General features: G+C 31.4%; 3 protein-coding genes across 10 annotated transcripts in view; 2 read left to right on the top strand and 1 right to left on the bottom strand.

Moving 5' to 3' along the window:
- Window positions 1-7,748, top strand: part of LOC110660356 (alpha-L-fucosidase 2) — a 30,108-nt gene extending 22,360 nt beyond the window's left edge. For both annotated transcript variants that reach the window (XM_058134992.1, XM_058134993.1), the window contains exons 5-10: window positions 125-283; window positions 5,897-6,121; window positions 6,222-6,323; window positions 6,439-6,574; window positions 6,797-6,992; window positions 7,291-7,748. In XM_058134992.1, the coding sequence (XP_057990975.1) occupies window positions 125-283; window positions 5,897-6,121; window positions 6,222-6,323; window positions 6,439-6,574; window positions 6,797-6,992; window positions 7,291-7,597 (1,125 nt within the window). In that variant the 3' untranslated portion in view covers window positions 7,598-7,748. The remainder of the gene's footprint in view (window positions 1-124; window positions 284-5,896; window positions 6,122-6,221; window positions 6,324-6,438; window positions 6,575-6,796; window positions 6,993-7,290) is intronic.
- A 1,400-nt stretch (window positions 7,749-9,148) lies between these two features.
- Window positions 9,149-15,202, bottom strand: LOC110657024 (alternative NAD(P)H-ubiquinone oxidoreductase C1, chloroplastic/mitochondrial). 2 transcript variants are annotated; one of them, XM_021814073.2, is made up of 11 exons: window positions 15,095-15,202; window positions 14,707-14,909; window positions 13,095-13,190; window positions 12,115-12,181; window positions 11,821-12,004; window positions 11,384-11,477; window positions 11,049-11,261; window positions 10,162-10,554; window positions 9,980-10,056; window positions 9,714-9,817; window positions 9,149-9,632 (listed from the first exon to the last, which is right to left on the bottom strand). In XM_021814073.2, exons 1-11 carry the CDS (start codon window positions 15,141-15,143, stop codon window positions 9,493-9,495), a joined length of 1,620 nt encoding a protein of 539 aa, XP_021669765.2. In that variant the 5' UTR covers window positions 15,144-15,202; the 3' UTR covers window positions 9,149-9,492. The 2 variants fall into 2 exon arrangements, with proteins under 2 accessions (XP_021669765.2, XP_021669763.2); XM_021814071.2 differs by having other exon boundaries at window positions 15,019-15,190.
- Window positions 15,203-16,807: 1,605 nt separating this feature from the next.
- LOC110657027 (uncharacterized) lies at window positions 16,808-20,729 on the top strand. Of its 6 annotated transcripts, none has more exons than XR_009143431.1 (4): window positions 16,808-17,138; window positions 17,654-17,814; window positions 18,054-18,103; window positions 20,435-20,729. XR_009143431.1 is itself a non-coding variant. In XM_021814077.2 (4 exons), the coding sequence occupies exons 1-3, from the start codon at window positions 16,984-16,986 to the stop codon at window positions 18,074-18,076; spliced, it is 297 nt and encodes a 98-aa protein (XP_021669769.2). In that variant the 5' UTR covers window positions 16,808-16,983; the 3' UTR covers window positions 18,077-18,103; window positions 20,435-20,729. The 6 variants fall into 6 exon arrangements, 4 of the variants coding, with proteins under 4 accessions (XP_021669769.2, XP_021669768.2, XP_057991122.1 ...); XR_009143430.1 differs by having other exon boundaries at window positions 18,054-18,125; XM_021814077.2 differs by having other exon boundaries at window positions 17,654-17,772.
- The last annotated feature ends 1,294 nt before the right edge of the window (window positions 20,730-22,023 follow it).

Raw genomic sequence — 22,023 nt, 5'->3', positions numbered from 1 at the left:
AGTCCTTAAAAGAGTTCTATACCTTTTATCCTTGCCATAATGCTATTAGTAAAGTGATGTATTTCTCATTCAATCTTGTGTTCTGCAGCGTGAATATTTCTTATCTAGTTGCATAATGCTGCAGGTTAACTATGAAACAAGTGGTTGGGTTGTACATCATAAGTCTGACATATGGGCAAAATCATCAGCAGATGGAACAGATGTCCTTTCTGGATTGTGGCCAATGGGTGGGGCATGGCTTTGTACCCATTTATGGGAGCACTATAATTACTCAATGGACAAGGTAAGTTGCAGAATGTTTTCCCTAAATCATCTCCATTTTATTGTATTTGATCAAAGCATGAATATTTCTTCCCTGTGAGGGAAAAAAGTTGCAGCCTTTTCCTAATTGCTTGTATAAAATTGATAATAACATACACTCAGATGCATGCATATTATAAATTTGTGGTCTGTTGGCCACAGGAAGACCTCACTGCATTGAGCATAAGGCTGCCTAACTTTTTATTGACATTGATTCTTTTAAGTTTGCTGATTTTCCAATATTGGATGGTTCCTTGTTACCACATGTTACCTTTTCTTCTAGTGGAACTTTATTATACAAGATTTTCCTTTCAGTATTTTTCCCCCATCAATTCAGAGAGAGAGAGAGAGAGAGATAGATAGAGAGAACGTTATAATGAGAATAAATGTGGACAAAGAACAGAAAATTGGAAGGGTTAGGGGGGAAATAATGGCCACCAGCTGGCAACCATAAACAGACACCATACTTAAGTTGGACAAATATATGATAGCTAAAGCAAGATTTTTTTTTTTTCACATCAGTTCGTTGCATAAGAATTATTTGCTGGTATAGAAACAATTTCCCATCAGTATTTAGTAGTGCTGGATGAGATTTCTGAATAACATCATTTTGTTGGAAAACTATTTGTGGTTGACATCTATACATCTCTATATCTATATAAATATAATAAAACTGGTCTCCAAAATATATGTGGCACTGTATTAGCTTTTTTTAATTTGTCAATTTTACCTCTATTTTATTGTTAGGACTATTTAATATGGTTTTTTAGTTTCTTAATGTTTAATTTTTTTTTCATTTTTATTATTAATTATTATTAATATGTATATATTAAATAAAATTTATTAATTGTATTTATTGCTACGGATTGATATGTAATTTTTTAGTTTCTTAAAGCTTAATATAAAAATTTAAATGAAATATATATATATATATATATATATATATATAATTGCAAAAAAAATGTACATTTTTATTATTAATAACATTAATATGTATATATTAAATAAAATTTTTTGGTCTTATTATTATTACAAATTAATATGTGACTTTTAGGAGAATAAGATTTTAAATAAAATTTATTGTTCTTATTATTATCGCTAATAATATGTGACTCTTTAGTTTTTTTTTTTTTTTTTAAGATGTGACTTTTTTGTTTTTTAATACTTATTTAAATAAAGTTAATATACATCTATATTTATGAAATATAGTTTTAAGAAAATGTAAATTTTTATCATTAATAATAATTAATAAGTGTATATTAAATAAAGTTTCATTAGTCATATTAATATCACCAATTAATATGTGACTTGTTAGTTTATTAATACTTAATATAAAAATTTAAATAAAATTAATATATATATCTATATTTAATTTTAATGCATCTTATTCTATTTGTTTTAGCTATATTTTATCATTAATTTCTAATTACTATTTTGTTATCTATTAAATAAAATTTATTGGTCTTACTAAATTTATGATCATATTATTATTACTAATCACTTATTAATGTGACTTTTCAATTTCTTAATTCTTAATATAACATCGATATTAATATTATAAAACTAATGATGTAGAACAAAGGGAAAGAACTAAGAAAAAAGAGAAATTAAGGATCAATTCTTGAAAGAGAGAATTAATTCTCAATATATTATTAATCTCATAAAAATTGTCATAACCAAATTTGCCTAATAATAATAGAAAGTCTAGGTCTTATTTATAGAATTAGGAATCTCAATCACAAAAAGATTTTAGAACCCTAATTCAATCTTAAATATGAATATTAAATTGAATCAAAATAAATTAGGAAATAATAAAATTCCTAAATAATAGACCTAATAAGAATAAAATTCATAAATAATAAAACTCTTAAATTTCCTAATTTTATAATGAGAATAATTCCTAAATTCTATCTTCTCATATTGCATTATTCTCCCCTAGCTGCAAAAACTCATCCTCGAGTTGTGAAGTATTGAAGGACTAAGAAGCAAGAACCAAGTAAGGGAAATACACAATACGATCATCTTAGACAGTAGCAACAAAAATTATTTGAAGAAATTTGCGCTATCTTTTGCATTCCTTGAATTATCTGGGCAAATAAAATCAATTAGAACAATGGTTGAGACTTGATTGACTTTTTGCTCTAAAATATAAGGGTGTGCATTATTAGGTTATAACCAAATAATCGAACCGAATCGATGAAATTCAGTTATTTTGGTAAGAGTAAATTCGGTTCGGTTTGATTTTCGGTTAGTAATAATAAAAATTTTTTGTTTTCGATTATCGGTTTGGTTATCTTTGATTTGGTAACCGAACTAACCGAAATAACTAAATTTCAATTAATTAATATATTAATTATAATTTTATGAATATTATATTATTTATAATAATAATTATTTTTATGATTTTATAATAATATTTAACTAATAATTATTATCTTATTAATATTAAAATATATTTATTATTTTTTATAAATAAAAAAGAATATAAATATATTTTTATTTATATTTTATTAAATAATTAATAATATAAAATATATATTTTATTTTTTTTCAATTAATTCGGTTATAACCGATAACCGATCGAATATTTTCGGTTTCAATTAATTTTGGTTTTCTCTGAATTTCGATTCAATTCGATTAATATTTTTAGGGTCGGTTAATAATTCGGTTAGTTGAAAATTTGATTCAGTTTGATTCGGTTAACCGAATACTCACCTCTACTAAAATAGACTCTTCAATACGTGAAGACTCAACAACCACAACCTTGGATTCTTGAGTTTCCATTATCCGATCTGTAGCTTGGTCGTCTTCAATTTCAAGTTGCTCTTTTCATCATTAACTTGCTCTTTTTGTTCTTCAATTTCAAGTTGCTTTTGTTGCTCTCCTTGTAGTGTCCTTGCATTTTCAAGACTTTGTGCTTTTGTATTTTCAATACTTTTTCTAATATTCAACTGCTCTTTCAATTGAAACATATGCACTTCTTTCTATACTTCAAATTTTTCTAGTTCTTTATCTTTAACTTGTTGATGAGTTTGTTTTATATGGTATTCATTCTTACATTTTTCAAGTGCTTTCTCCCTGTATTGTAAGATTATTTGTATATCTTGATACTCATCAAATAAACCACAAGGAAAATAATTAGGACATCATATAAATCCATCAAATAACATATCTCATCAAGTTGTTCATAAAAGTCATCAATGTCAGCTTGTATTCTTTGAATTGTATCCCATAACTCATCTAATTTTATATTATTAGAATAAGTAATTTTGTTATGTGGTCCTTCATTATCACTCCACCACATAGTATTTAAATTAAAGAAGCATACCTCATCAAAAGAAAACTTAAATTTCTCCTTTAGTTGTAGCACAATCTATTGTTGGAGAGGTGACGGGTGGCTAATGCCATGGCAAGCTAGCAGAATGGTGTGGCAAAAGCAATAAGAGATTAGATGTGAGCGAGCTTACATATTGTAGAAACGGGTCAATGATCCGACCCGAAAGAAACTTGCAGCAGGAGCGTAGTTCTGACAACGGGAAATAGAAGATTGACTGTCGGAGACTGGTTGGGGAGGGTCAGATGGTTAGAAAATCTGAAATTCCGCCGGTCAAGATCTAACCCAGATGGATCTTAAGTTCCAAGCAACGCCCGATAAGCAGAATGGTTGCTACGGGTCGCCTCAGGCCGGGTAGGAGATTTGCAATGGTGGTGGGGAGTTTTGGAAGGCTGGAGGTTGTAGGTGTGAAGGGACAGTGGCGTAGACTTCTGGGTTTGTTTCTTGAAAGGCTTTTCTGCCTTTTTTTTTTTAAAAAAAAATAATAATAAACAGTAAACTAAAGCAATAAAAGTTTCGAAGGCTAAGAGTTTACAATTGGAAATTTTTAAGGAAAAGTTAGAACATAGGTGGGATGTTTGGGAATTTCACGGAAGCTATAGAATTTGGATTGAATTTAAGTTTTGATATCAAAATTGATGAAGAACAAAGAGAATGAACTAAAAATAAGGAGAAATAAAGGACCAATCCTTAGAAGAGAGAACTAATTATCTCATAAAAATTGTTATAACAAACTTGTCTAATAATAATAGAAACTCTATGTCTTATTTATAGAATTAGGAATTCTAATCACAATATGATTTTAGAATCCTAATTCAATCATAATTAAGAATACTAAATTAATTCAAAATAAACTAAAAAAGAATAAAATTCCTAAATAATAGACCTAATAAGAATAAAATTTCTACATAATAAAACTCTTAAATTTCCTAATTTTACAATAAGAATAATTCCTAAATTATATCTTCCCATGCTACATTAACTAAGTTATGAAATAATGCTACAATATAAAAAATAGTTATGATATGAAGATAAATAGGTTAATAACAAATAAAATGAAAAATAATTAGTGAACATAATGGGATATAAAGCCATAGTCACATGTACATATTCATGAATGAATAGCATATAAAATTACTATTGAAAAAATAATTTTACGAAATTTTAATAGCAAAAAGGCAATATAAATTTAAAATAATTATAAATCTCTCCATCATCATTTTGAAAGTTATAGTAAAAAAATATGTAAAGATGATAAACATAAGTTTCTACAAATATTTAAAAGCTATGTTCTTAAATTTAAGTTTTTTTACATTTCTAATTTTTTTTTTAAATTTAAATACTATATTTTTATTATTTATTCTGTTAATAATTTTAAAAAGTAAAATATATCCTCGAACGCTTGGATAAATGTCTAATTTCATAACAACCAAATCTGCATTAAAGGAGTAAAAGGAGTTATAGCATTTAGTCAATTGAAAGGACATTACAGTGTCGTGCAGTGTGGGGCCAATAGTTACGCTGCATTCTTCATATATTTATAGGTTTAACATCTCAAAATTGAGATTCTGGTTGAACCGTTGAGGTTATGTATGGTGATGTAAATGCTGATATTTAGGCTATGTACTTTCTACTGGTGCTTCTTTACAATGTTCCCACAAATCATCTGACCTTGTTGGGATGAAGCTCGGACATAAAATGAAGTTACGGGCATGTTAAAAGAGATTAGCACATGTGATATAGGACTTGCTGACTTCCAGCCAACTGAGAAGGAAGATGCTAAATCGACAAGAAACCTATTTCAGCAAGTGTCTTAGGGTAAGACATGGTCCACGTAAACCCAAATATCTTTCTTATGACATGGATTTGCAGAACCATGGAATTCTAGACTTAGCCAGCTTGTTCACTCCCAGTGCATTTAAAGTGGAAAACCTCCTGCTTAAAGCCTATAACAATTCAAGACTATTTCTTCTTTCTTTTGAGTATGTAATGGTTCATGGATGGGACCTTGAAATTGCTGGATTGGCCTAATCTGAAGTTGTTAGATATAAAAATTTGCTGCTGTGATCTTTTAATCGTGGAATTGGGATTTGGGCCTGGAAATACTTGTGCACTACTGTTAATAGATTCATGAATACCATCTTCTTCTGGTAGTTAGCAATTTCTTTCTTTTTTCCCTCTGAAAAGTACCATTCTATTTTTTCTTATAATATGATACATACTTATTCTGCTGTGCATTTTTAAATTTTTGTACATAAATAGGATTTTCTTAGAACTGAGGCATATCCTCTGTTGGAAGGATGTGCATCGTTTTTGTTGGACTGGCTGGTTGAAGGGCATGAAGGATATTTGGAAACTAATCCGTCAACTTCTCCAGAACATATGTTTATTGCTCCAGATGGTAAGCCAGCTTGTGTGAGCTATTCATCAACCATGGACATGGCAATCATAAAAGAAGTGTTTTCTTCAATTATCTCAGCTTCTGAGGTAAAACTCACATTCTACACTAATCATATAAATCATCTTTTTCTATTTCATAACTTATCTACTAATTTACCTTAATATGATAACAATTACTTGAGAACAGATTCTGTACAGACAGAATGATTTTCTTATTCAAAAAGTGCGGGAGGCTCAACCAAGGCTTCATCCAACAAAAATTGCTGAAGACGGTTCTATAATGGAATGGGCAAGTAGCTTGCATATTAGTTTCCCAATTCTTTGCAGGAATGGTTTAATCCACGAAGTCATTTCATGTACTTTAAGTGCTGAATTTGGCTTGTGAAATTCTGTGTGGCTGACAGGCTCAAGATTTTAAGGACCCAGAGATGCACCATCGACATCTTTCACATCTATTTGGCCTGTTTCCAGGGCATACAATAACCGTTGACAGAAATCCAGACCTTTGTAAAGCTGCGGAGAATTCCCTCTATAAACGAGGTTTGTCAAGGTCAAATTGTTTTAAAAGTAATTAGTTGGTCCTATATGAAAAGGTACCCTATTCACCTGACTGATGGTTGTAGCTGAATCTTTACCTTTTATCTGAAAAAAATATGAGACCTTACATATGTTTATCCTCTCTTTTACCTTCAGCAGAAACAATCTTGCTTATGATGATATCTCAATGATGTTGCGTCTCTTTTTTTTTTATCAATGAATCAGGAGAGGATGGTCCAGGTTGGTCAACTGCATGGAAAACTGCTTTATGGGCACATCTGCACAACAGTGAACATGCTTATAGGATGGTTAAGCATTTGATTAAGTTGGTGGATCCAGATCATGAGGTAGCTTTTGAAGGTGGATTATACAGCAACTTATTTGCAGCACACCCGCCCTTTCAGATTGATGCCAACTTTGGGTAAGCTGCATTGTTTATTTTATCACTGAAACTGTCTTGGAACCATCAGATTAACCTTCACAATCCTGGCTTCAAAAGTTGGATGATCCCAAGCATGTCATGTTGATCATGCAAGTCTGCATGAGAAATAAAACAATCTTCCTCTTTAATAGCTTTGAAACATAAAGAAGCCATTGATGTGCATATAATTAAACTAATTTCATTTCTCATAACAATTCAATATTTAGCTAAATAATTCAAGTTTCTAGCATTTTAGCTGATACAGACAAGATATTGTTTCTGCAATTCTTGGTTTCAGTGTTACAGCAGCAGTTGCAGAAATGCTGATGCAGAGTACCATGAAGGATTTGTACTTGCTTCCTGCACTTCCTTGGGATAAATGGGCAAATGGGTGTGTGAAAGGACTAAAGGCACGCGGTGGATTGACAGTGAGCATATGCTGGAAAGAAGGAGATCTCCATGAAGTTGGTGTTTGGACCAAGGTTGAAAGTTGCATCCAAAGATTGCATTACAGAGGAAGAACAGTGAAAACAAGCATATCACCTGGAATAATTTATACATTTAATGCACAGTTAAAATGTGTGAAGGCAAGCTCTCTCTCATAACTGGCCTTTCAATTTTGTTGATCTCTCAATTGTTAGTTTCTTGAGCAAGTATCCAATAAATCTTCTTGTATAACAAGAATTCATACTTTTGTACGGGTGTGTTTAATTTAATATGATCTTTAATCATAATAAAAAAATTATTTAATTTTAATTGGATGGATATTATTGCAGCTATTTATCAAATTAGGCTAAAATTAATAAATTGAAAAGACTGCACAAAACTGCAAATATTTGTAGAGGTTTATATTATTATTATTATTATTTAGCTCATGCCCTACAATAAAATTTGGTTAATGAATTTCAAAGTTTACTATGATATAACTTAAACTACATAATTTTATATAATTTATATTAGATACTATAATTTTATAATTTATTTATTTGGTATAATTTACAAACTAAACATACGAAAAATTTTTATGAAATTCATTTAAACTAACGATCTCTTAGCAGGATAATAGGTTTCAGCGCGCTGTCAGGTTATTTCTCTGTTTTTTTTTTTTCTTATTTTCTATTATGTTCATTTTCTTTATGAAATCTTCATTTATCAATTATGTTCATTTTTTTTCCCTCAAGAAAGCCGATTTGTATTATCTAGCTATAAAAATTGGTAAATTTTTTGGTAAATTACATTTTACAATGTAAGATTATTACTTAATCTTTGAATAGACAATTAATCTTTGAATAGGCAATTGAATAGGGATTTCTTGTTCCCCATGAAAATCTGCCCTAAATGAGCAAGGAAATCCCCTTTTTTGGCACATGATCAAGTAGTGCTTGGAGAGGTTTCAAAACTAAAAGTTTTGGGTTTAAAGTTCAATTTAATCCCTATATTTGTTAGAGAAATTATATGTAACCCATTTTCAACTTTTTATTTAACTCAAAATTTTCAATTTAAACACAATTTAACGTAAAAATCAAGAATTGAACTTTCTAATTTTTAGACTTAAATTAAGAAATTAAAAAAATTAATCTCAAAGTCAGGAAATTAAACTTTCTTATTTTTTATTTAAATCAAATAATCAAGAAATTTAACTTATAAATTTTAATTTTTAGACTAAATTAAATTTAAATTAAAATTTTTTAGCTAAATTGAATAAAAAGTTAAAAATGAATTAAATTGAACTTTTCTAATAAGTAAAAGGGATAAATTAGACATTTTGACAAAAAATTTTCACAAAAATGGATGGGCTTGCCATCAAACAATGAGCCATAAATCCTTGCCATGGCTTTCCAACTCAAAGGCTTCTTCCAAGCTTGTTAAAGAACTATTCGGGTCATCAGAGCTGGAAAGATCAATATGCTTGTTAAGCATACTAATACCACGTGATCCTGGGCAATTCACAGGATAATTCTTGGGGGGCAACATTTCAATGAACAAAGGAAAGTTACTTGGACATTGCACTCATCTCCAAGGAAGTTGCCTATGATATATAAATAGGCTCATCTTCATCGGTGACCACCTTTTTTTTTTTTTTTAATTCAGAGTGTGGATCCAAGACTTTAGGTCGGTCATCTAGTGTTTTCCAGCAGGGAAGAGGAAGATAGCAGTTGCCGGCTTGATCTTGCACTTTTCGATTTCTTGTTAAGATTAAAGTTACATATGTTCGAACGACTACTTCTAAACATTTGCTGGGCCAGCTCCATGCATAAAAAAGGATGGGTCATGAATTCTCCCCATCCTAACAAGTCTGTACAACTGGCAATCCAATACCCAAATAGATGGACGATTTAAAAAAGATGTCCTACATTCTCTCAAGATGGAATTCATTAAAACCACAATAGCAATTGGAAAAGTAATGTGATTTATAATGGTTGAGTAAGGTTTTATGGGAATCAAACATGCAGAGCAGAACCAGCACTTGACAACCTTTCTTCGTAAATTGAAAGGGCACTTACGAGCCAGAAAGAACCTTAGTTAGGGTGCTCTGTACTGATGCAACCGAATCTATGAGAGACTTTGTCAGCCAGCTGATCGCCACTTTAACCCGGTGCTCATCTGTTGGTAATCTAATCAAGTAAGCTATTTTCCTTCCTGCAATAATGAAACCCAATGGAACAGGAAGTCAAGACCAGAAAAGTAGAAAGATTTAGAAATGTTGGAACAGAAAGTTACCAGCATGACCAAAAGGACCCTCTAAGGTTAGTCCCTCAATGAAGCTTGGAGAAACAGCAGCATCGTTTCTTCCTAGAGTCATCATTTCACCTAGATTCTGAAACCTGGCAATCAATGTGCGGAATTATGTAACCTATGCTTCATTGCTTCTATAAAGGGTAATATAGTGCATGGCATTCCAATATGCTAACAAGTCTTTTTTCAGTCGATCTAACCAATAGAACTTACGAATCATACATAGAAAATGATTTAACAGTCTATCCAACCTAAAAGGCAACAGAGGACGGTCATTGATTGCTGCCCACAGATTCCAACCAGTAAAGTCTGCTTGCTGAAAGGCCACCTGAGAGAAAATGTCGAAGTTAGTCAACATAAATGAGACCCAAGTGTGGGGGGAAGGGTGAGATTAGTAAAAACGCAATTGTATCGCACTGAAGCAATATGATACCTGAGCAGTTGCTGGAAGAAGTTTTCCACCAGAATCCCTTAGAGCAGAAGAGTCACCAAGTGCAAAAATCCGTGGATGGCCCTTAACACGTAGTGTTTCATCTGTCTCTGCTTGTCCTCGGGCATTTAGGGGAAGCTCACGGGGCCTGTTATAGGATTCAAGTTGAGAAAGCAGAGGTTTAGATCCAACAGTCCATAACACTATATCTGCTTCAAGAATTTGACTTTCTAATCCCTTTTCAGCAGGTTGTAGCTCCAAATGATATTTGTCAGAACTATGTTGCACTGCAATGTCCTCAGATGCACCAATCTCTGTAGTTTCTGAGTTACTAGCTATCCGAATACAGCGAACAAAATAACCCAGTAAAAGTTGAACTTTTCTGGATGAAAGAACCTAACTCCAATTGCAAAAGAAATTAAAATTTAGGGTGACAAAAGTAGCAAAATAATTTGTTAAAGGAAAACCCAAAAGGCACAAGGGAGGACAATAGGAGATGCAGACATCTGTGTAAATGTCAAGGAATGATGCATAAACTCTCCTCTTCTTTTAAAATTATTAATGAATAACAATTTAAATAGGTGTAAGCCAGGACATGAACCCTGTAAATAAACTTAACTGTCATATTAGGGATAAGACAAGATAATAGCAATCCAGGAAAATAAATATCTGCCAAATATTGTGAAATTCAACATATTACATGCTTATGGAAGCATGTACAACGTACCAATTAATTACATGGTGACTATATAAAGTTAAGAAAAAGGTATTTAGCAGTTGTAACACAGTCAATTCTTTCAAAGGAAGAAAAATGAGTTTGAAGGGTCTTCAAATACTGCATATCAAAACTTTCAAGGAACAATTTTCCAATCTAAAATCTAGTATCTCACCTTAAGCGCAGCTTCCCTATTGCCAGGTGGCGCAGTTGGGCAGATTGTGGTTTCTACGTTAATTGCTTGGACTACCCCTCCATCCTTCAGTCTCTCAGATATTGTTGCAGCTAGCTCAACGCCAGAGTAACCACAACCCACAACAGCCACACGGATCAAAGAATCCTTACCAAAGTTCCTCCTTTCTAATGCCCTTAATTTTTCGTCAACTTTCTGCATCAAAAGGATATCAACATGAAAAAAAAAAAAAAAGAAAAAGAAAAAGAGAAAAATTATTTTGCATATATAGAATCTGCTCATCCTACATAGCCATAGTCTATCAGCTAAACTCTTACACGTGCATCCTCCAGGGTGGAGAATGGAAGTGCAAAATCTGCTGCACCAGGTACAACATCAAGTTTGGTTTCAGCTCCCAAAGCAAGAACCAACCTAGCTGCCCAGGACAAATTCAAGTAAAATCAGCTAGGGCATACTTAACTTACTCTAAATTTTGAAAAGACTGCCAATTTACTAGGATAACAATCAAGTGAACCATATATATTGTCAACAATGCTCTTATAATTTAAAGGGAATTCCATTTGCGCTTCTTTTTAAATTTTCTAAAGGTGCACCTAAGAGCACCAGAACATTCCATCACACCTTTTGGGTTCTGTATATTGTCAAATATATAATCCAAGTTCAAACACAAGAATGGGGTGAGAGAGCCATCCATTCTAGACTTGTACAGAACAATATACACCGTTAGAGGCAAAAGGTAGTCAAGGATGAATACCAGTCATATTCAATAAGAAGGCCACTTGCAAGCAGCACAGTTCCCCCACAATTAGATCCTGCTGATCCATTTGAGCCCAAATGATCAGAGGGAGACAACAGTTTTACTTTGTCTTGTAGAAACACAACACCAGTGTTTGCAAGCAAATCTGAGAATCGAGGAGCAATTTCCCACGCATCGACTTCTGCATCAGATTTTGGTACTAGAATCAATTAATTATTTGTTTGATGAAGGCATTCAGGTTAGATTATCATTGTTAAGAATAGAAATGCCAGTTCTCAGAGAACAATATACCTCCGGATAGAAGCTCATACAGCATTGGTTTGAAAACAAAATGCTCAGACTGATCAACAAGAAGCACCTGGTCCAATACCCAGATTTTATGAATCCAAGAGGTGCTAGTACAAAAAAAATATAGCATAGTTGTCAAAGTGAGAAATGCCTAGGCTCAAGCTTGCACAAGGTAATGCACCTTGGTTGTTCTCAAGTGAGGCTCAATCCCCAACAGAAATAGTGCACCCAGGAATGCAATTATAAGTGCCTAGGCCACCTTAGGGGCTTGAGAGTTTTTCCTTTTCTAGAGTACTCTTTATTAGATGGTTTTATTTATATCATTGGATGTTTTTATTCTATGCCTTTGTGATTTGGTTTTAACCATTAGATGATAGTATCTGTGCAAATAGAATAGGCCAGTTATGTAGGTAACAAGTTGAAAGTCGGTGTACAATAATCTTGTGTTCTAATTCCAAATCTAAGTATTATAATTTATCTCATCTGATATATAGCAATTTATAACCTTTGATGGAGGCCACCCACAATGAAATAACTGAAATGAAACTAATCAATTAAAATTTAAAAGAAAAATAAAAATAATAACTAGATTTTTTAAAATGGGATTTACAGCAAAAAAGAGCACCAACGAAACTGGGCAGCCTGGCGCATGGGAAGTACACAAAATCATACCAAAAGAAACCAAAAAATCAGCACTATCATTATCAGAAGCCAGCAGGATACAAAGGAAGTTACCATTGATCTACCCTCACAAGATTTTCATGATAAAATAAAGGGTATCCACAACACATGAGACCCTCACGTTGCAAGAATCAGAGAAAATAAAAAAAGTCAGCAAGGTGGGCCACCAAATTAAAGATAATGATAAAAAGGCTTCTATAAAAACACCCATGGAAGAACCTACACAAGGATTGGCTCATAATGAATCAAGGAAAATACTTCTTTAGGTTCATAATCGAATTTCGTATTCAATGAAACCTTACCTGAGGTTTCTTGTTGTCAGGCCATACCAGTGATTCTAGTCTCAATGCAGTATATAAGCCTCCAAATCCACCACCCAGGATACACACCCTTGGCTTCTGTAACCACGACACGACATTTTTTTGTTAGCATAATACATGGTCTGATTGATGAAATACATTTTAAGAGAGAAATACATCCAATCTTCTTGTAAAAGGTAATTAGTAGATCAATTGTACAACTATAAATATAGCCTTCTGGTGCATCGAACTGCTTGGCCAAATTTACTGAGCTCATGTTAAGATGTGATCTTACTGAAGCCATTGTCATCCAATCAAGATTTGAATCATGAATTAAATTTCATTTTTGTGAAACAAGAACCAAGAATTGAATCAAATTGTAGCATACAATAGATTTCAAAATCAATTATAAATGACAAACAAACATATAAAAAACAAAACATATTTAAAAATGAAATATTAAATAATTTCATGGCCAATTGAAGCAGAGTTTTCTTTTAAGACAGATGATATGGGTGATGGGTGTTACTAACATTATGGTCTATTCACTTACACACATAATACATAAGAAATCCTGAAATTGTATTTGCACATTATTCTGACAACAAAAGAATTTGAAATTCATATAAAGCAAGCTATCAAACCAATGACACAGTAATCCATATGAATCACTCCCTTCATAAACATCTGTATCTGATTATCAACATTCACTTAGTATTAGTACTTTCCTACATTTTATATTATATGTGAATTACATTACAAATTCTTTGAATATGTTTAAAGAACTTTATATGCCAAAAAGGTATATTAAATGTAAGATCTTTTTCATGTCAAGCTATTGATTCATTCATTACACCTCTTAAGTACAATTTCAGTTCATGTCCTTTAGAATTAACTACAAGAAGAAGAATTATGATCGTATCAATTATGAGTACAATGAGAATAATTTTAGGAAGGTAGAAGAAAACCATTTACAGAGCTTGATTTAGAAGAACTACATAATCCTATTCACCAAGAGGAAGTGATTCCAATGGTTGGTGAACTTAGAAAGCACACAAGTACTTGTATGTACGTGTGTTTCTTTAAATTTACTGGACCACCATTCTTTTATATAATTTTTATTGATTGGTCTTTTACAAGATGATGCAAGAGAAAAAGATGATAGTGAATTGAAAACTTTCAATAATATTGATTTAGACTCATTTCGGTAATGTCAGCGCAAGCAATTCTTCTGGTAATAACTAGTAATCCTTATGGGTTCTAAGGAATGAAAGCAATGATCTATAATGTTAGGTGGGAAGTGATAGCTAAATTCAGTAGAAATACATACCACACCTAATAAATTAGTTGCTTTGGGAAACATCTGGGATACCCATCTATGACTACCGCATTGCTTTGAAAGATTTCACATTTTATGCAGCAAAGAATATAATATTTAAAAAGATCTTTTACCAATTATAGATACAACATCAAATGCACAGTGATACAATTTAACCAAAACAGGAAGACAAACAAAAAATAAAATAATATAAAAACAGAGTCAGCTTCAAAAGGGAATACTAAAATGGATTAAAAAATCTTGTTTTAAAAAAACCAGTCAATAAAGGGGTCAAACCCTATTATCAGGCCATTTATAGATTCGCGGCCGTGTCTCTCCTTGAGATATCTCTGCAACACCTTCATTCGTCCCAATTGCACTCGAAGCAACAAATCGAAATCCTCTACTCCTTGGCGAGTTTGGGAACAAAGGTGAACGGATACTCCACCTAGGAGAAACCGAAAACAACTTACCCAGCCGCTTTGAACCAATTGAAATCCCTAATTAAAGATGAGATAGAGAAGAAAAAACCCAAAATTCAAGAAATTTAGAATCTGGAGGTCGAGAAATAATTAAAAAGCGTACAGTAGATAGAGGTAAAGAGCATACGATTGAAAGGCAAGAGAGCTGTTGAAGAACACAAAGCCATAATAACCATTGACGTTGGAATTAGGTAATTACACACACTCTGAAAACTGAAAATGAATCGCAGATTGGAAGGCCTTTTGTGGCATTGATTCAGCTGCGTGGACACCACTGGCCTTCGCTCCAAGTATTTGTTATTATGACTACACGTGCGCATCATCTTTATTTTATTATTATCATTTTTTTTTTGGCAAATGGCATTTTATCCTTTAAAAAGTTGGAATAATTTAAGCTATAAGCAAAATTCACCTTTTTATATTTTTTTATTTTTTAATAATTCCATAGTTATATCTATTTAAATTAAGTTTTAATTAATATATATATTATTTATTCTTTTCTTTATGATGGTTTATTTTATTTTGTCTTTGTTTTCATAAAATTGTTCTTTTAATTAAATTATTTGAACAATAGTTGGTATGAGATGCAAATTTTTTTATAATAAAATGTTAAAATTTAAAGAATATCATATTAATTAAATTAAATAATTCATTAACACGATTAAATTATTTAAATTAAATTTATTATTATTATTTAAATAAATGTTTTGTATTGAATTTAGTTATATAAAAATATAACAATTAAATTTATATTTTATTTTTAATTAATAAAATATATATTTCTTCTCTTTAAAAAAATTCACAATTAATTACTGTTGGTAACGATTTTATGCTCAAATTTTACCAATGCTCAATTGAATCAGATTCTAATAAAATATTTTTTAATGGCAAAATTACTTTTGATACACCTCACTGGAAAGGTCACTGTTAGGGGTGTGTAAATGGTCGGTTCGGTTTCGAACCGAATTGAACTGATAAAACTGAAAATTGAAAATAAAAAATTTTAAAAATCGAATCAAACCAATTAATAAGAGAAAATCGAACTGAATCGAATCGATAAATATCAGTTCAGTTCGGTTTTAAACCGATCAAACTGAAATTTATAAAATTTCATATTTTTAACATTAAATCTAAATAATAAAACATAAAAACAAAAAAAAAATTAGAAATCAAAACTAAAAAATCTTAAGATTCGGTTCTGTATTCTTTGATTTCAGTTCGATTCGATTTAGTTCGATTTTTTTTTATTTCTTATATATATTAATAATTTCGATTCAGTTCGATTTTTTTTATGAAAATAATCAAACCAAATCAATTAACCGAAATTATCAAAATTATAAATCAAATCAAATCGATTAAATTTTAAAATCGAACCAATTAAACCAAATTAAATCGATTCAGTTTAATTTTTTAGTTTAAATCGAAAACTGCTCAACACTAGTCACTAATATTGTAATTCCTTATAAATATGTGATATGTAAATCATATCATAAATTCTTAGTAGTATGTAGACTTTTTGGGACTTTGAATACCAAATATTCAAAATTTTTTTACTAATATATGCCATTCAATAAATAATTGATATCTTATTAAATCAATAATAGACCTTACAATAAAATATGATAGATCTATTCTCTCAAACGATGCCGAATATTTAATCTTTTCGATACGAATAAAATATAATGAAAAAGATATTTATCAATCCAATATAAATAAGATTAATTCTAATTCACGGGATTAGGGGTAAAAAAAAATTATTAAAAAATATAATGTTTTAATTTTTATTTTATAATTAAATAAAATAATTATGTACTTATGCAATTAATAATTTTCCTTACCTTTAATATTTTATTTTGCTAAAATAATTATAAAAATTATTTTAAAAAACCGATTGCACAGTCAAAACCCTATGAATAATCCTAGTTGAGCCAGATTCTACTAATCCGACGGTTCTCAGCATCCTAAACCTTTACATCCAAAAGATCTTTGTTTCTTAAACCCTAAATCCCCATTTTAGTACTCACCTTTTTCTGCATTTCACTCATTTTTCACTTCGATTCTCCAAGGACTCAAGAACAGTTTTGACGCTGAAATGGCTTGGCGCAGTGGAGGATCGTTCTCACGCGCTCTCGTCTCCGCCGCTAGGGCTCCATCTCGCCTCTCCTCGCCGCCGCTCCCCCGCATCCGTCCGCCGTCCAGTGCCTCCCCTCGGCTACAGTCGCGCCGACTGTCCTTTGCTACCTCTAGGTACTGTTTTTTTAATCCCTGACCTTTATAATCGAAATACTGAATCATGAGGGAAAAGTTTCGATTTTGGTATTTGGATATCTAAAATATTGTCGACTATTTTCTACTCTGTGTTCCCATTCATTTTTGGTATGGTTTATAATTTGGATGGATAGCCCTTTGAATGATGTACATTCATTTTGATATTTTTTTGAATTATTTTTTTTCTTGTAATTTTTTTTTTCAGTAGGCGATGAATTCCACCAAGGAAAATACAATTTTTTAAATTAAATTATAATTTTTTGGATTTGGAATTGGTTTGTTATCTTAAGTATCAAGTCTACTGAATTCAGCTTAATGGGCTGTGTTGAATGGAGGTTTTTATTTCATATGAAGGATAAATACTTATTCTGTATCTCCTGAGAAACTGAACAAGGACTTTTCTTTCTCCCATTCACTTGCTACCCATTTTAGCGTAACTTCTATCTATTGGTATTCTGATTCTAATTATGACTGCTTCTTGTATACCCTTGTAGGAACATGGGAGAACTAGGATGTATGCAATCATTCTTGCCTCTGCATAGCATGGTGTCTACGAACCACCTCACGTCCCGCCTCAATGCTAATTTGCGGGCTTTTTGCGAGCTGTCTCATGGTACCTTCTACCGCACTTGTCAGGATCGCTAGTAGTCTCTTTGTGAGTCTTACTGTTTCTAGGGCACGTGGAAAAATGGAAACAGAATGTTTTTGAATTGTTGTTATTCATACACTGTTACTCTGAATAACTTCAATTGCAAGCTGTAAATTCTCTTTCATTTTTTTTAAGTAAATTTGCGAAATTTAGACTGATTGATCAAATGAGCAAGAAAGTGGTTAGGTTTTTGTTTGTTTTCATAAAACTTTGTTAATGAGAAGACTTGGGATTGGGATTGATAGGGAGGAATGGAAAAGACGGGTGATGCACGTGGACTTTCAATCAGCTAAAGGTGCAGGATTATTGCCAAGATTGTAGGTTTCTTTTTTTTTTTTTCCCTATATTACTTGTTATTTGAAAACAAAGAAAATAAATTAGTGAATCATTATTCTTGTACTAGTATCGGATAAGAAGCTGAACCCTAGAGTTAAACATTGAGGCATTTGGTAACATGGTTTGTATGTCTAACATCAAATGTTTGACAAGATATCATGAATCTAAATTCTTATGCTGAAAGATCTACTCAGTTTTGCTTGTTTTGGTTTATGCATGTCTGTAATAATTCTCTGTGAAAATGTGGAAAAATCAGGAAAAAGAGTTCTCTTTCTTCCATGGTTCTTTAGTTGGATATGATATGATTTTGTATAATTTGTTAATGATTCATTATTTATGCTACTTTTATTTTCTTTACACGTTGTTTACATTTTGGAGACTTGATTTAGAACCCCTTTTTGGCCTATGTTTCCTCTTTTGGCATTTTCTGATTCTGGGGAAGAAATAAGAGATTGTCACATTTTGGTGTAGTTCTAATTTATGCATCTAGGACACTTCCTTATGACATGAAAGAATGGCCTTCTTACTTGTGGCTTCCCATTTCTTCTTTTAAAATGTATAGTTATTAGTTTCTCTGCAAATTGATAGAAATGTAACATATGGTGTATTTACCTGTCTAGTGTTATTATTTGACAATTTTATCATTATGAATACACATCTACATGTATAGATATAGATTGTGGACATCATGCACATATGCGTTGGCACACATTCTTGTGTGCTTGTGGTCGGGTGCAAGTCTACTATCCAACTACAAGTGGACATATGAATAAGACATGAAGTTTCTCTTCATTCTGAAGAAGCAAGCTATGCTGTTATCTGGTCCTTGTTATCATTAGGAGTTTCATTCTTGTTCTAGTTGTTTGCTTCTTGATTTATGTATTACTTGCTATCTTTTTCAGTGCTTCCCTCAAGAGCACTTGCCATTTTAAACCTAGAGGGTTGTAATATATCCTCCTTCCATCATTAATGAATTATTAGTGAATGATCTACATTAATGCTCCAGTAGTTTATTTCTTGGATTGCCATTGCTTTTGTAGTTTACTTCTCGGATGTCGTGCATATTTCTAGATTCCTTTTTTTATCATCTCTTTGAACTTACTCACCATTTGAAAAGGGATTGGATCAAGCATGACATATGAGGAGAAAGGAAAAGGCACTTTCTCTTGTCAACTGTCTGAATCAACCAATTTTAAGTGCAATGTTCATAACAATTTTTGACAAAAATATTGTGCTTGGACAAAATCTGTTACACCTTTTCTGTTAGAAGCATGTTTAATAGTTTAAGTTTCTTTTCATTCTATATAAGAAGTATTTGTGAAATATAGCCTCATTATTAGTGACTTAATATTGATTAGTAGAGCAATATATTGTCCTGTGATTCATTTGTTCACCAGTCATATTTATGTTTTGCCTACTCTTTCAGTATTTCTAAATGACTTATTTTGAAAAGGAAGGGACTTCGCTTGGACTTGTATGAGATCTGGGGACAAAAGAAATAAACTCTTTGCTTATTAGTAGTCCCAGTGACCCATTCGAAAAGGCATACATCTTTAATGATTATTTTCAATGAGCTTTGTGGTTAGACAAACACATTGATTAATGTTCAATCTTAAAGCATTTTGTAAATTGAATATTGAAATTTTGCTCTAATTACCAAAAATCCCCTGTGATTAATATTTGATTCATGGAACTTGTTCCATTTCAGCATGCATAACAAAGTATCATAACATGGACTGTCACATGAGATTCTAGTTCTCTTGTTTAATTTTCTTATGTTCTTTCTCTTATGGCTAATTTCTTGTGCAATTCACCTTAAAAAGACTTCCTTGTTTTGTTATGATTCTGATCAAATCGATCTTTCAGCTTGCATATAATTATCAGTTTATCACTACAAGCATCTTTCCAAGTTTCTGATTATGAACCCTTCTTTTTTGTATATCTACTGTGCAAGGCTGCCAACATTGAATTCCAATTTTTTAGTACTTGAATGTGTTATTTTCTGAACCATTCAATTTTTTTTCCTTTGCTGAAAAATTAAGCTTAAGACATGCTGCTTTTTCAGTGGTGACAGTCAAATTTCATCTTGTCTTTCTGTTCCTCTGCAGCATACCTTTATGCATGTTCTAATGCATTATTATTACTCAGAAAATATTTATTTCAGGAAGGAGTATAACTTGCAAAGAATGAACAGATCTTCTAGTACTATATATGGAGTTCCATGATATTTATGACTATTCGGATCTAGAACTCTTGCAAAGATCTTGAACCATTTACTCCATTATTGCAGGTACTTGAAGGGCAGTTCGATGTGTGCAGAATAATGCAACAACAAGAGTCAGAGAGTGGGTGCACCCTAGAGGTCTTAGGTTTTTTAGGTAGGAATATTTTAATAAAGTGTCGTGTTTTTATTATACTTCAGAGATTAATCTTGAAATGTTCTTACGTTTGGGACAATCAAATGGAGGCTTTGGTAGGCAACTATATTTTACTTGTAATTGTGACAGGCAATATTTACTTTGTTTCTGCCTGGTATCTGCAAGATTATGCTGATTATAACCTTGTTATTTATTGGGTTTTCTATACCTTTTTTTTTTGTCGTCTGTCCTTTTTTTTTCTTAATTATTATTATTATCCTACATGTATGATGAACGATAAGTGCTCCATGAAAATGTGATTCCTAGAAGGATTGCCCTGCAGCCATCCCTTTCAGCATATTTTATAATTCATTCTTAATTTTACTTCTTTGCTATGATTTGGTGGAGTGCCCTGCAAGTGCGAGGGCTTTTTCCACTGTTTGTTGGAGCAACTTCGTTCCAACCTGGAGAAATTGATGCTGCACCAATTAGTTGGCCTTCAATTGCTGATGGCCTACGTGTGCTCCAATGACTTACCTTTTTTTTTTTTGACAATTTTTTTTGTGTGCATGTATTATGTAGGGCACTCTCATTATCACCCCTTATTTTAGAGCTTTCTTCTGTTGAGTGGCATTTCTTGAAAATAGATTTGTTTTTCCCTTTGCTTAATGAGAGCACTGCGGAGTGTTGGAGCCATTGTTCCACATGAGACCATTGACGCTAACATGGAGGAAAATTATTGAATGCACTCAGGCGCATTTGCACCTAATATTCACAAGTGGAGGGTCTATGAAGAATGGATTCCTTATAAATGAGAGAAGCAGCATGTACATTAACAGTGACAGTTAAGCTCTTATTCATGAGTCAAACCAGACTCATTTTAACTTGGATATATTGAAAAACAATTTTCTGAATTTTATAATTTCTTTTTAAAAATTTTATACCATTCTTATAATTTAATCAATTTTAATCTAAACTATTAATATTGATGAAATTTCTAACCTATTCAGTGAGGGGAAATAAAAATGTAAATATAAATTTTGTATGATAAATATAAAATATTTTTTATTTTAAAGGAATATTTATTAATTTTTTTAATAATTAGAAAATAAAAAAATTGGGAAGAAAAATTATAACTGTTGGTTGATGTAACTGTTGTCTGTTGGAAGGCATGTGATCAAAATAACAAATTTTCGAATCGAATTAATAGAAAAAAAATATATAATATATAATTTATATTATTTATTAATAAAATAAAAAAAAATATATATATATATAATTATTTTTTATTTATGAAAATAATCAATATAATACATTTTACATTTAAAAATTATAAACGATACATTATTAAAAAAAATATATAATGTATGTAGTAATTAATAAAAATTAGAGCTAATTGAAAGCTAAAATAAAGACTAGTAAATTAGTAAATTTTTGTTTTTCTAGGTATAGAATAAGATCAAAGCCTTCCAATTCATTAGATTGGAGATCTGTGATTAAGAAAGATTTGTTTTGTTTTTCT

This window comes from Hevea brasiliensis, chromosome 14 (genome assembly GCF_030052815.1).
Source record: "Hevea brasiliensis isolate MT/VB/25A 57/8 chromosome 14, ASM3005281v1, whole genome shotgun sequence".
NCBI classification, from domain to species: Eukaryota; Viridiplantae; Streptophyta; class Magnoliopsida; order Malpighiales; family Euphorbiaceae; genus Hevea; species Hevea brasiliensis.
Note: the sequence above shows the minus strand (reverse complement) of the source record. Positions and strands in the feature narration are given on the sequence as shown.